The following is a 15,086-nucleotide window of genomic DNA, read 5'->3' on the forward strand; positions in this document are numbered from 1 at the left end:
TCAGAAATTTACTCTTTCTTCAGTATGTAAAATGGATTGTTTGTGGGAGAGGTCAGAGTAGAATGAACAAGGTTAAATATATAAATGACAGAGCAATTTACTGAATTTAGGTAGGTTCGTTAAGTCTCAAAGGAGGCTCCAGTTATTGGAAATAAAGAAGAGAAAGGAGAACAGCAAGGTTTTTCCATTCTGTTTTTTTAAAACTTCTTTTTATTGTTCCTCTTCTTTCTTGCTGTCCACTCTGAGCTGTATTATTTGAACCTGTTTTTCTTGCCTGGGCTTCAAAAAACACTATCATACATCCTCTGACTTTCAAAAAATACCTCCCCTTTTTCCCACATGTCATTTTTCTTCCATTGCTTTTGCATGCATTACATCACAGCTATATTCTACATGCTTCCAAGGACATGTGAAATAAAATAGTACAGTGATTGGATAATTATGGAGAAAAGAGAGACCTGTGTGTTTTTCCTAAACCTGTCTCTTTAGAAGCCTCCAACAAAGTTTTAAAATAATGGTTACCCACATTTATAACATTCTGTTTTGAAGCCTACATTGTTTCTTTTCTGACCATTTGTAGTAAATGCCAAGAAAACAATGCATTGGACATAAAGCAAACATGTAGAGGCAAAGAGAGCAGAAACAGGGGTTTGAGCAGTTCTCAAAAAAGAAAAAATACCTATCCCTTAGATAAGGCGAGGCACAATTCATAAGGAGAAAAATATCATGCTTCTTAAGCCCATTAAATAAACATAAGCAGAGACCCTCTATACACACTTGACTAAAATTAGGTCAAGAAAATCTCAATTTAGGGTTTTTTCCTTCTTTTGATATAATATACTGTATTTTACATGACCACATCATGGATTCTCAGAAGATATTTTTATTATAAAATATTTTCATGAGACTACAGATTTGCCTAGGACGTGATAGAGAAATTGACATTTTAATATACTATTTTCCAAAAGGCAAAGAATGCAAAACATTCGTTTTGAAAATGCTTACTCACAAGCTTTTAAGTTTGGCTTATTTGTTGAGCCAGTACAATGAGGAGGAAGAGGAACTGTGAGTTTACAAAGATTGAAATGTGGAGGCTTTACCATCATTCAGGTAATGCTTTTGTAAGCCCTGAAGCTACTTCTACGTAATATACTACAGTAGTGGTTTTATGTGAACTGGGCATAATTGGCTAATAGTTAAAACTAAAGCTTATTGAATGCTTGGCTTGCAAGTTTGTCTTTTGTTAGGTTTGATGTCTTACGTATCTGCACGTCAGGTAGTGGTTTACGTTTCCTCATACTGCAGTATTTTTAAGATGGAATATGGACATACTGCTAGAAGAGGTACTTTTGTGTAGAACACTACCATGAGTTGGCATTTTCCCAGCAGAGAGGTTTACAAACTACTTTTTCTGTGCTTGATTACAAGGTTCCTGGCAAGATTGCTTAACCAAGCCATTGTTGTTTCTTTTCTTGATGTTTTATGTTTTTGGAAACAGTTTTAATCTTACAGATAATTCGCAAGAATTGTGCAAAAAACTCTCATGTACAATACTCTGAGAGCACTCAGAGAACTTACTCCAGTTTTACCAAGTTTCATCAAAGATGATCACTTTTAGTAATTCAGGATAAATGTTGCATCCAGTTGACACGTCTTCATAATATCCTTCAATCTGGAACAATTGTTTAGCTTTTCCCTGAACAATTGTTTAGCCATATGTTGATGGCTAGGCATGATATTGATACGTTGATGGCTAGGCATTTTTTGTTTGTTTTTGAGAGGGAGTCTCGCTCTGTCACCTAGGCTGGAGTGCAGTGACATGATCTCAGCTCCCTGCAACCTCCGCCTCCCAGGTTCAAGTGATTCTTCTGCCTCAGCCTCCTGAGTAGCTAGAACTATAGGGTCACACCACCATGCCAGCTATTTTTTGTATTTTTAGAAGGGATGGGGTTTCACCATATTGGCCAGGCTGGTCTCAAACTCCTGACCTCATGATCTGCCCACCTTAGCCTCTCAAAGTGCTGGGATTACAGGTGTAATAGCTAGGAATTTTATATAATGTTTCTAATTTGGGTCTGTCTTATAATTTCTCATATTAGATACATATTATATGTATTTTTTGTCTGGAGTGTCATCGAAATGATGTTGTGTTTTTCCCGTTACATTTCATTGGGTGTTTCATGATATGAATATCAGTATCTTCCATTTTGGTGGTGTTGAATTTGATTGCTTAAGATAATATCTGCCATGGTTTAATATTCTAAAGTGAATTTGTCTCTGGTTGTATGTAAATGTATTTTTGTGGGAAGATATTTTGAGACTGTGTGTAAAATTTCAACTTTTTATCTACTTTCACACATAAGTTTTAGCATACATTGAGCTTTCTTGCCTGAATTAATAATGTGCTGTTGTAGACGGCCACAGGTTTTCTAATTCCATCCTGTCTCCTGCATTTGCTCTATGGCATTCTACTTTATGTGGGTGGGGATATTGGGGAGGGATAACATTAGGAGAAATACCTAGTGTAGGTGACAGAGGAATGGAGGCAGCAAACCACCATGGCATGTGTATACCTATGTAACAATCCTGCAAGATCTGCACATGTACCCCAGAACTTAAAGTAAAATAAAAAGAAAAAGAAAAAAAGAGATATATTTTCTCCCCATGATCTATTGAAATTGTATGCACGAATAGATTTCTACTGTATTTGTTATAATTCATTGCTATTACAACTTACTTTGGTGCTTAATTTTTCAAGATTTGGTCACCGGGAGCAGCTTCAAGCTTGCCATGTCTCCTTTCAATATGCCCTATTAGTCATTGAGAATTTTCTTTCTTTATGGCTCAAGGTGTTTTAGTCTCATCTTGTACATTCCCTAACTTGGCTTTAAATCCTATTCTTTTATTTAAAAACTCATATTTTTTTTATAGAGAGTGATATTAGAAACCAAGATCTCATTGCTCCTAGGTTTCCTTAGTGGTCCAAACCAAGAAATATATGTGTGTATATACACACATACATACATACATATTTAATCATTATTTATTTTAATATTATGTTTATAATTTATTATAACTCAACATAATTATTCACATATACACACATTCATAATGCCTCCAATTCTATATCAACATCAAAGAGTTTATTTTTCTTTCCATACTTGTGCCTCCTTTTGTCACCCACGAGAAACCTGGCTCGCATTATTCTCAATATGTTTTCTTATTTGGTCAACTCCCTCGAATTGAACAAATCTTCCATCCACATTAGACTTCTGTTCACCCCAACATTTTCCCAGCCTTGGCCCTGGCTGTCACCTGTCTGCCTCTTCAGAATGAAGGAAATAGGAAAGCACGCACATTACTGGTTTTTGAAAGATATGTGCTTTTCTTTCCTTTTTGTTGAGTTTATGAACAGGAATTACAATACCATTAGTTAATGTTTCTGACTCAAATTATTTCTACTTGTGTCTACATTTGTGACCCTATCTATATCAAGATGAATACATGGGAGAAATATTTCTTGACTATAAATCAATATGCAAACACTCATATTTATGACATTAAAAATTAAAGGTTTGGTAGGGTCTAGGTTTTATTACTGAGTTCCTTTTAGTGATCAGTACATAAAGAACAACAATTAGGTTAGACCAGTAGGTATATCACATTCAAAGACGGAATGACTAAGCTGTCTGTTAGTTAAGGGAATTTCAAATGCAATGAAATACTTAGGTCAGAGGCATTTTGGTGGAGTTAAACTGTAGTGTAGTAGTTAATAGATCAACATTCACATGCAGCCAGGTTCAAGTACTGGTTAAGCTTCTATCAGATTGTTACCTAGGACAAGTTATTTGACCTCTTTGCACACCAGTCAGGGCGACAGAATGAGACCCTATCTCAAAAAGTAAATAAATTAACTCTAGGGTAAAGTGTTTTTACAATGTTATATCATGTAGTTTCAGTGGGTACTCATAACATGATGACCATTTGTAAATGCAGAGTAAGATTGTCTACATAGGAGAATGTTGCTGAAGATTTTGAGGGAATATTATGATACCTATTTTTTCTTTTTCCAATTAATATGAAGCGAATGCATTATCAGTTTATGCGGAAACAGTGAATGATGCCACCGCAATATTCACTATATCTGTCAAAATGTACTTTCTGATTAGAGAACACTCTTGATTCTGAAGTCTTTATAAATTGTTTCATGAATCAACTCAAATGTTTTTATTTTACTGGTACAAAGTATGCATAAAAATAGAGGGTATGTTGTGAGTCTTCAGATATTTAACTGAATTTCTTTGATCATTTCTATGAAAGCTACATCTTTACCAGTTGGCATTGATTGCTCCTCTAAAAACTGGAATTAAAATCTAATTTTGATGTAACTAATTATGAAGTGAAAATACTAGAGAAATGAATGGCTTGTAACATTAGTGGATATTTCTGGTCATATTTACATGTGACTATAAACCAAGGATGACATCTAAGTCCTTTTTATAATGATGCAAATTTTACCTTCACCATGTTCCTCTCATTGATCAATCTTTTTCCATATTAATGCCAATGTAGATCACTAATATAGTGAAGTTGATGGAAAATACACCAGAGAAATTAAATAAGAGTCTCCTGTGACTTAAACTAAAAGACAAAAAAGAGTGAATCAGCCAAAAATATGCACTGCCACATTAATAAAGATTTTTAAAAGGCTTCCAAGACATGACTGAGCTGTCACAAGTAGGAATACATGTTTTTTTTAAAAGCATGTCTTAGACAGGGGAGTGGGAACTTAACCAATGGAATTAAGTATAAAGTCTTACATACTGAGGAAGACAGCCACAAGTCAGCTCCTGAGGAAATTTTTTTAAGAGCTGTTTGCTTTTAGTAAAGCAAAAACTATACTGCTAAAATTCATTCCGAATTTTCTTTTACTCCAGATTTTCTTAGAGGGAGATAGAATGTTTTTATTTGTTTTTATTATTATTATACTTAAAGTTATAAGATACATGTGCAGAACGTGCAAGTTTGTTACATAGGTATATACATACCATGGTGGTTTGCTGCACCCATCAACCCATGATCTACATTAGGCATTTCTCCTAATGCTACCCCTCCCCTAGCCCTCTGCCCCTCGACAAGGCCCAGTGTGTGATGTTCCCTTCCCTGCATCCATGGGTTCTCATTGTTCAACTCCCACATACAAGTGAGAACATGCGGTGTTTGGTTTTCTATTCTTGTGTCATTTTGCTGAGAATGATAGTTACCAGCTTCATCTATGTCCCTGCCATGCCATTCTTTTTTATGGCTACATACTATTCCATGGTATATATGTACCACATCTTCTTTATCCAGTCTATCATTGATGAGCATTTGGGTTGGTTCCATGTCTTTCCTACTGTGAACAGTGCTGCAATACACATACATGTTCATATGTCTTTATAGTAGAATGATTTATAATTCTTTGGGTATATACCCAGTAATAGAATTGCTGGGTCAAATGGTATTTCTGGTTCTAGATCCTTGAGGAATCGCCACACTGTCTTCCACAATGGTTGAACTAATTTATACTCCCACAGCAGTGTAAAAGTGTTTCTATTTTTCCATGTCCTCTCCAGCATCTGTTGTTTCCTGACTTTTTAATGATTGCCATTCTAACTGGCATAAGGTAGTATTTCCCTGTGGTTTTGATTTGTATTTCTCTAATGACCAGTGGTGATGAGCCTTTTTTTGTATGTTTTTGGCCGCATAAATGTCTTCTTTTTGAGAAGTGTCTATTCAAATCCTTTGCTCACTTATTGATGGGGTTGTTTGATTTTTCTTATAAATTTGTTTAAGTTCTATGTAGATTCTGGGTATTAGCCCTTTGTCGATGAAAAGATTGCAAAGATTTTCTCCCATTCTGTAGGTTGCCTGTTCACTCTGATAATAGTTTCTTGTGCTGTGCAGAAGGTCTTTAGTTTACTTAGGCCCCATTTGTCAATTTTGGCTTTTGTTGCCATTGCTTTTGGGGTTTTAGTCATGAAGTCCTTATCTATGCCTATGTTCTGAATGGTATTGCCTAGGTTTTCTTCTAAGGTTTTTTTGTGGTTTTAGGTCTTATATATAAGTCCTTAATCCATCTTGAGTTAACTTTTGCACAAGGTGTAAGGAAGGGATCCAGTTTCGGTTTTCTTTTTCTTTTTTTTTTTTTTTTTTTTTTTTTGAGACGGAGTTTTGCTCTTGTTACCCAGGCTGGAGTGCAATGGCGTGATCTCGGCTCACCGCAACCTCCACCTCCTGGGTTCAGGCAATTCTCCTGCCTCAGCCTCCTGAGTAGCTGGGATTACAGGCACGTGCCACCATGCCCAGCTAATTTTTTGTATTTTTAGTAGAGATGGGGTTTCACCATGTTGACCAGGATGGTCTCGATCTCTTGACCTCGTGATCCACCCGCCTCGGCCTCCCAAAGTGCTGGGATTACAGGCTTGAGCCACCACGCCCGGCCCAGTTTCAGTTTTCTGCATATGGCTAGCCAGTTTTCCCAACACCATTTATTAAATAGGGGATCCTTCTCCATTGCTTGTTTTTGTTCAAGTAACATGGCCACAAACATTCTGGCTTCTGTGACAGCTGTTGGTCTTGTTCTCACAGGAACCAATTAGTACTGGGCTTTAAACAAATATTTCGGTGAAATGCTTAATGTGACTCAGCTTCTGAAAGATGAATCTGTGAATACAAAGTCACAGATTCTTCTGTGACTAGAGGTTAACCCTGGCTCCCAGCCAGTTCAACAAGGTGCTGTGCCTCTGTGACAGTTCTTGGCAGGCAGCCAGTCAGCGTTCCCTGGGGTCCACAATTTCACTACATACTCTCCATTTAAACTTGTTCAGCAACTAATAAAAATCCTTAGAACACTTCGGAGGATTGTCTTTCCCTTCATTCAGAGACAATAGCCTAAGGAAGAGGTCTGCGGGGGTAGAGTAGACCACAATAAATGAAGACAGGTGGAAGAACAGACTTTAGCAGACTTTAGAAATGAATGGGGAGGGACTGTCAGGAGATGGGGGATAATCAAGAAACTGGGGTCCAGAAGAGAAAGAAACAGACTGCGCAAAGAGCAGATATATTTGCTCTTTTAATATTGACCAGAAGTTCACATGCTTCAAGAGAATGCCTTTCCAGTCTTTTTGTAACAACAGTTGATTTCCCAATTATTTTGTAACACAGGCATTTTTTCTTATTTTTACAGATGAACAAACACGTTCAGAGAGGTGAGATAACTTGCCAACATCATATGAGCTTATAACTGTTTCGTGGTGGAACCAAGTTTTACACCCAAACCCAATATTTTCACACATATGCTACTCTTTCTTGCATATGCTTTACCCACCAATAATTCCGTTTTACTATTATGGCTAATATGATTTATTCATATATTTATTAAAAATTTGTTGACTGAAACATATTCTGACACAAAACTGGACACGGGATACAGTGGTGAGTTCAAACATGAAGAATAGGGTCTAATCTGGGAGTTAAATATTAATCAATTAATTACATTGATCCCATATCACAAGACTATGAAGTGCTGTAAAAAATAGGTCCAGGGAGTACCAAGTACCAAGTGCTTATAATTGGAAACTTTGCCTAACCAGTGAAATTAGGGAGGATTTTTAAAGAAATAGTCACTTGAGCTAAGACTTGGAGGCAAAGAGTCAACTGGATGATGTGGGGAGGAAAATACTCAAGTGTAAAGACCTCGTTTAGGCCAGAAGCTATGGGAAGTGAGTAGAAGACCCTTGTGGCCACAGTAAAGAGAAGAGATAGGAGTCTTGTGTGAGATGATACTGGAGACCATCATCATCCCATGGGTTGCACAGGACCAAACCGTGCAAGGTCTTGTAAGTTCCATAAGGGTTTCATCAGAAGGCTTTGTGAATCAGGACCAGGTTTGTTAATAAAATATTATGACTTCAGTTCTATAAATGATAGGTCTGACCTATTTTTGTGACAACCAAGAAGAAATGTCAATTAGACAGTCTTTATACACACCTGGAATTCAGAGGAAAGTGCTGGGTTAGAGTTAGAATTTTAGAATTCAGGCATAAATAAATAATAACCAATATAATGAATATGATTGAGATCATCCAGAGAGACTATAGACAAAAACTAGAAGAAATGTAGGATGTTCCTTTGCTGAACTCCCAAGTTTCTGCCCTCTGTATCCCCACTTCTTTTTCTGTTACCCAGAACCACAGCATTTAATGATTATATAAAGAAAAAAATAAAGTGGAATCCACAGAATATGGGAAACATACTGGAGAATTTTTGCCGTAAAAGCCAAGGTAGGAAAGTTTGATAAAGGAAGGAATGGGTCTGCTCTAAATGCTGCCAATATGTCAAATGAGTTAAAGACTAAAATATCTTTTAAATTTAGCAACTTTGAGGGTTTTTTTTTCTGGCCTTAATAGTATATCCTATAATCACTTGAATAGTATATTTTCTTTCTTAATTTTGTTATGGTCTTTATATTCAGTTTTAAGCTAGAATAAAATAGGAATGGTCTGTCAGAAATTGTTGGAGGCCAAGCCACAACTTTGTATAGGAAACTTTCTTGCATGGTTCTTTCTTTCATACACTAATTCACATATATAACACATACATGCATACATACAAGATGTAGTTCTCCATACTTTCTTAAAACCTAAGTGAACTTTTCAGTTTCTAGGCCTGTCAGTTAAATATTGACTATTTCAGATATCAATGATTACACCTTTTCTCTCAAAACTCAAGTTTAGAATAGAAGCAAAATGTTAAACATTGATTCAAAAATTTAATGAATTTTTCATTACACATAAACATTCTTTGTAAACGTTCTTAAAGTGGTAAATATTGAAAGATCACTTGTCATAGTCCACACCTGCTGCTAGGAGTAGGGCTCTAAGTAAGGCAAATGAGATGTATATAAAGAACACAGTTCACTGTGCAGTCCTATATTATATTAGCTTGCCTTCTTCTGTGTCTTGGTAGTTCATACTGTGAACATTTAAAATGTGTGTTTGTTTGGGTCAAATATACATTGATTTTGAAGCTGCATCAAATAGAAAGTGTATCTTAAAACATTTCTCTGTGCATAAAGGGAAGAAACAATGCACGAAGTAAGATTAGAATATCAAAAGTAGGCTAGGCATGGAGGCTTACGCCTGTAAATCAGCACTTTGGGAGGCCAGGGCAGGTGAAACACCCAAGGTCAGGAGTTCGAGACCAGCCTGGCCAACATGGTGATACCCCATTTCTACTAAAAATACAAAAATTAGCTGAGCTTGATGACAGGCGTCTATAATCCCAGCTACCTCAGGAGGCTGAGGCAGGAGAATCACTTGAACCCAGGGGGTGGAGGTTGCAGTGAGCCAAGATTATGCCATTTCACTCCAGCCTGGGGGATGGTGCGAGACTCTGCCTCCAAAAAAGAAAAAAAGAATATCAAAAGTATTGAGAACCCTTGTTAAGTGCTTTTCTTTTCTTCCTTTCTTTTTTTCCAGTGGCCACTTTTTTTTTTTTTATTGTACTTTAGGTTCTGGGGTACATGTGCAGATCATGCAGTGTTGTTGCATGATCAAACCACATGGCAAGGCGGTTTGCTGCCTCCATCCCCTTGTCACCCACATCTGGTATTTCTCCCCATGTTATTTCTCCCAACCTTCCCACCCCCTGCTGTCCCTCCCCTAGCCTCTACCAACAGACCCCAGTGTGTGATGCTCCCCTTCCTGTGACCATGTGTTCTCATTGTTCAACACCCACCTATGAGTGAGAACATGTGGTGTTTGATTTTCTGTTCTTGTGTCAATTTGCTGACAATGATGGCTTCCAGATTCATGCATGTCCCTACAAAGGACACAGGCTCATCGTTTTTTATGGCTGCATAGTATTCTATAGTGTATATGTGCCACATTTTCCTAGTCCAGTTGATTAGACAAAATGTTACAGCTTAACCACACACAAACATTCATACCAATGTACATACATAGACAAATATGAAACAGATGATATGAAAAGTAATTTTAGGAATGAGAATTTGTTCCTGGCTGACTTTAGTTGTTCCAAAATCTTGGTAATTAAGTCATCATAGTTATATATATAGCCCAGAGAAAAATTATTTATTTTTACATATATTTTATATTTTAAAAATATTTTATAGAATTTTTATGTAAAAAAATAATTTTAGGTATGGTTTTAATACTTTAATTATTCTCACAAAAACATAATTTGGCCAGATTTCCTCTAAAATAGCAAAAGAAGTTGGATCTTTTTAAATATTTTGCCCCCAAATTTTAACCAACTATTGATAGTTATAAGCTTCCATATTTAGACAAGTCTAAGAAATCTAATTAAACATCTCACTCCCACTTAGGTTATATATCAAAAATAGTAAAATTCCCCTATACATAGACAGGTCTTGAACATATTAGTCATAAAGAAATAACTTACCTTGATGAAAAATTTGTAATGAATATTTTCTTATACTGTAGAACTTCCACTTTGATGAGTGACTGGTGTCTATAATTGCTATTTCTTTCTATTTTCATGGTTAATTTCAGGGCACATTCAGAAAATGAATGTACCTCTTTACCATCGGCTGACTCCTGTACCAGCCCTACAAAGATGGACTTATCATATAGTAAGACTGCTAAGCAGTGCCTGGAGGAGATATCTGGTAAGTGACCTCATCAATGCAAAGGTCAACCCTAGGAATTTCTGTATTCTCTCAATAAGACTTTTTATTAAGTTATGTTTGTGGTACACTGGTTTTTTATGCACAGATGGACTGTGTACATCTCATGCTTCAGAAATCTTTAGACATTTGGCTATTCTGCTTAGGATGATCCCTTTGTTACTCTAAAAGGAATGGCAGTCCTTTCAGAAGTGAAGACTATAAGTCATTTTGCCCTCAGTCAAGTTGAATAAAATCCAAGAAAACCTGGGTAATACATTTGGAGATTGAAAATAAACTAATAAACTAATGGCTAATCCAGCCTGCTCTGTCATCAATTCTGTATTATTGAAAACATTTCTACAAGGTGGTTTCCAATGACTATTCCAAAAATCTCTAATTAGGAAAATATTTCATTATATATTGATGATGTAAAAAAAAATACATACCCCAGACACAGTTATCAGGTTTTTGGTGATGCTGAGCCTGAGAGCAATGTTTTCTCTAGGGTCCAGTAAGCCTAAGCATATATGGAAGGCACCTGGTATAATTTCATTACATATAGATCTATAGTCATGAGAACCAAGTAACCTCCTAGCCAAATACATTGCCCTTAAAGGGTGAGAGATTTAAGAGTACTTTATCTGTTCCTAAGTATAATAATGCATGAAAGTGGAGGTATGTCTGTTGTAACAGTAAATCTCTGGCTCAAGCCTTGTGTATTCACAGCTAAATTCAGATGAAGAAAACTAAATAAATTATTTAGCTTTTAAAGATTATTGTGTCTTCTAAATACTGAAAGTATAAGTATTGCTTTGAAGCTCATGATGACTGTATCACAAATTTGGGGGTGAAGAAACTTCCCCACTTTGGCAAAACTGAAAAACTTTTGGCAAGCGTTAGACATGACTACATTATCCTGCATTGGATATTGACAACATTTACAGAACAGCATCCCAATGGTACCTTTTGGAATCAACATTAGTTGATACCATTAGGCATCAGAGGTTTGATATGGAGATTACAACAAAGAGTCAGTATTAGGTAGGGGTAGAAATGGTAATGCCAAGGCATAGATATTGCAGATAGTAATTGTAGATTTTTCAAATACATGGGGGACGTATTGACTTTCCATTAATTCTGGGTAGTACCATCATCAAAATGATGCTATGTGTGTATTATGACCAGATTTGTATAAAATTATCATGGCATGAAGATGTGTGTGCCTCATTTATTTTTATACATAAATGTTTTCAATATGCATATTAAGTACTAGAGCTCAAATCTGTGGGAGAAATTAATTTAGTAGAGTTTGAATTGCAGTTTTATTCTCGTGATCATACCCTAGATCTAGGTATCATCAGAAACTGCAAATTCTCTATGACCTCACTTTCCTGCACTGCAGTCTCACTGATTATAAACTCCTATCATTTCAATATTCTTCATTTTGTTCCCTGATCTCAGCAATGATTCCACTAGGATTTCTAATTCATTGATCCTACCACTTTTTACTGTTCAACACCAACCACTGAATATTTTTCTTCTCTCCTTAGTCAGCTAAATTCCTGTAATAAGTGAATGTAATTTTAGTTTTATACTCTTAACTCCCTTGCCTCTCTCCCACTTTATTGTATTCATTTGATATAATCATGACCTGATTATATTTAAATCTCCACCTATTCTATACCCACAATTAATGAACCAGGAAAAAGCACATCATATGTCAATGCAACTCACTTTACATTCGTGACCACCAACCTCAAGTGGGTATATAATCCTCCTGCAGTTATTCTATAATTTTTACATCTTTTTTTCCCAAATGTCCAACATCATCTGTCCCATCCTTTCTCTTAACTGATAACCTTGATGTGTACATCACTTAAAAATGTAAAACACAAAGAAAAGTTCACAAACCCGTTATTACACCTACCCAAGTATAACATTTATACCCATTTAATACCTATTTACTCTGCTTTTTTTTTTTTTTTTTGAGACGGAATTCCACTATTGTTACCCAGACTGGAGTGCAATGGCACGATCTTGGCTCATCGCAACCTCTGCCTCCTGGATTCAAGCAATTATCCTGCCTCCGCCTCCCAAGTAGCTGGGACTACAGGCGAGCACCACCATGCCCAGCTAATTTTTGTATTTTTAGTAGAGACGGGGTTTCACCTTGTTGACCAGGATGGTCTTGATCTCTTGACCTCTGATCCACCCGCCTCGGCCTCCCAAAGTGCTGAGATTACAGGCGTAAGCCACCGTGCCTGGCCTACTCTGCTTTTACTTGGATTACTCTCTCATTTCTTTAATAGCTACCTCCCAAAGAAATCACTTTTTTTCAGCCCATGGTATACTATCATTTCTCCACCCTTAATTAAAAAAAAAAAAAAACTTCCCCTGACCCCAAATTTGTCTTCAAGTACTGTTTCCATTTATCTCCTTCTCTTTATGGCACACTATGGAAAGAGTAGGCTTCAATCACAGCCTCTTGGGCTTGCAGCTCCACTTCTCCACTGGAACTTCTCTTACTGGCCCCCTTTTCTAGTTATACTTTTTTTCTTGATTATTTCTTATGATTTAAGTGATCCACGTCTCTGTTTCTAGATTTATCTGCCTATAAATGCGCCCTTGGTGATTTTATATTACTCCTATCTCATTGCTTTAAATTTCATCTATATTCTGATGGGTTAAAAATGTCTCTCTCTGCTCAAGTTCTTTCCACTGAACTTTGGACTCGGATATCCAATCATCTGCACATCTTTCCACTTGAATATGTCATAGACACAACATATAGTATATCCCAAACTGAACGTCTAATATTAACGTAAAAAATTGTACCCGTCAAAAACTCTTTACCCAAGTCATCTCCATTTTGATTAATAAGAATTTCATCCTTCCAGTTGTCCAACCCTAAAACCTTAGCCTTATTCATGACTCCTTTTTAATGCCTCACATCTGATGCCCTGATATTCTATTCACTTTGATATCTTGTTGACACCAGAAGTATTGTTTTCCATTTGAACTCAGAGACAAATGGTGTATATCAATCAACTTTTGGGATGTTTCTCGTATTTGAACTCTTGCTACTTTTGTCAGAAATTCAGAAACTTAAAAAACTTTAGATGACACAATATCTAACTATAACAAATAAGGTACTGAAACACCCTAGAATAATTGTGTTTTCAAAATATATCCAGAATTTGCCAGTTCTCCTTTTTTCTACTTTTGTCTGTTTTCTTAACTGGCATATTAACAATGGTTAATTGGTACATAGATAGCCCTCAATAAATGCATGTAAAATGAAATTAATATAATGGACATAACATTAAAATGATAACTACAGTGAAAAAAGGACCTAATAATTTTCAGGTGAAATCAATAGACAGAAAAGGTAAGAACTATACCTTTGGCTTTGGAAGGCATTCAGAAAGTAATCACAGTGAACTTATGATAAATTTTACTCAACTAAAGGGATTGATATAAATAGAAAACAAAAATTTGCTTTTGGTTATGCCATCACTGAATAATCAAAGAATATGAGGAAGAAAAGATTTAGTCATTCTGTAGAAGCAGTGTTACAGTTTAGAAGGTCTCCCTGTTGCTCTGGAATTTGGAAACAGCAGATTAAAAAATGGAAGAAGGCCATGAATGGTGGCTCATACCCGAAATATTAGCACTTTAGGAGACCAAGGCAGGAGGACTGCTTGATGTCAGGAGTTCAAGACCGGCCTGAACAACGTAGTGAAACCCTGTCTCTACAAAGAAGGAAAACAAATTATTCAGACATGATGGTGTATAGCACATATGTAGTCAAGTCTACTCAGCAGGTTGAGAAGAGAAGATTGCTTGGGCTCAGGAATTCAACACTTCAGTGAGCCATGATCATGCCGCTGCACTCAAGTCTGTGTGAAGAACAAACAAACAAACAAAAAAGCAGTGTGGGGAGCGATGGGCGGAGAAGAAGGATAAATTTGCAACACAGGTTGAACATCAATAATTTAAAAATCCAAAATTTAAAAGGTCCCAAATTTATAACTTTTTGAGTGCTGACATAATGCCATGAGTGGAAAATTCTAAACCTGACTTCCTGTGAAAAATTGCAGCAGAATGCAAGTGTACAATATGGTTTATTCAGCATTCTCAGGACAAAAAAATAGTCTCCCAGCCCCCGTTAGCTGCTACGTATCTTTTTCATGCACACCCAGATTCCCCCACGCAAGCACACCCACAAAGGGTAATACAATGGCATGTGTGCAGAGTGGATATGCCAATGGCAGGTTCCCCACAATGCTCCACATTGGGTCAAGAACTATATGCATTAAACTGTGGTTTCTGTTTTGGTTTTGTTTGTTTGTTTATTTTTCACTGTGTGGCATAAAGATATTGTTGAAAATGT

The 15,086-nt window shown here is 36.4% G+C and overlaps 1 protein-coding gene across 8 annotated transcripts in view; it reads left to right on the plus strand.

Annotated features, from left to right (window-relative positions):
* NAV3 (neuron navigator 3) overlaps nt 1-15,086 on the plus strand; it is a 623,567-nt gene that overhangs the window by 425,303 nt on the left and 183,178 nt on the right. For all 8 annotated transcript variants that reach the window (XM_032285065.1, XM_032285057.1, XM_032285074.1 and 5 more), the window contains one exon: nt 10,578-10,693. In XM_032285065.1, coding sequence (XP_032140956.1) covers nt 10,578-10,693 — 116 coding nt within the window. The remainder of the gene's footprint in view (nt 1-10,577; nt 10,694-15,086) is intronic.

The sequence above is a fragment of the Sapajus apella genome, unplaced genomic scaffold (assembly GCF_009761245.1).
Source record: "Sapajus apella isolate SASKATOON/1434 unplaced genomic scaffold, GSC_monkey_1.0 scaffold2, whole genome shotgun sequence".
NCBI lineage: Eukaryota > Metazoa > Chordata > Mammalia > Primates > Cebidae > Sapajus > Sapajus apella.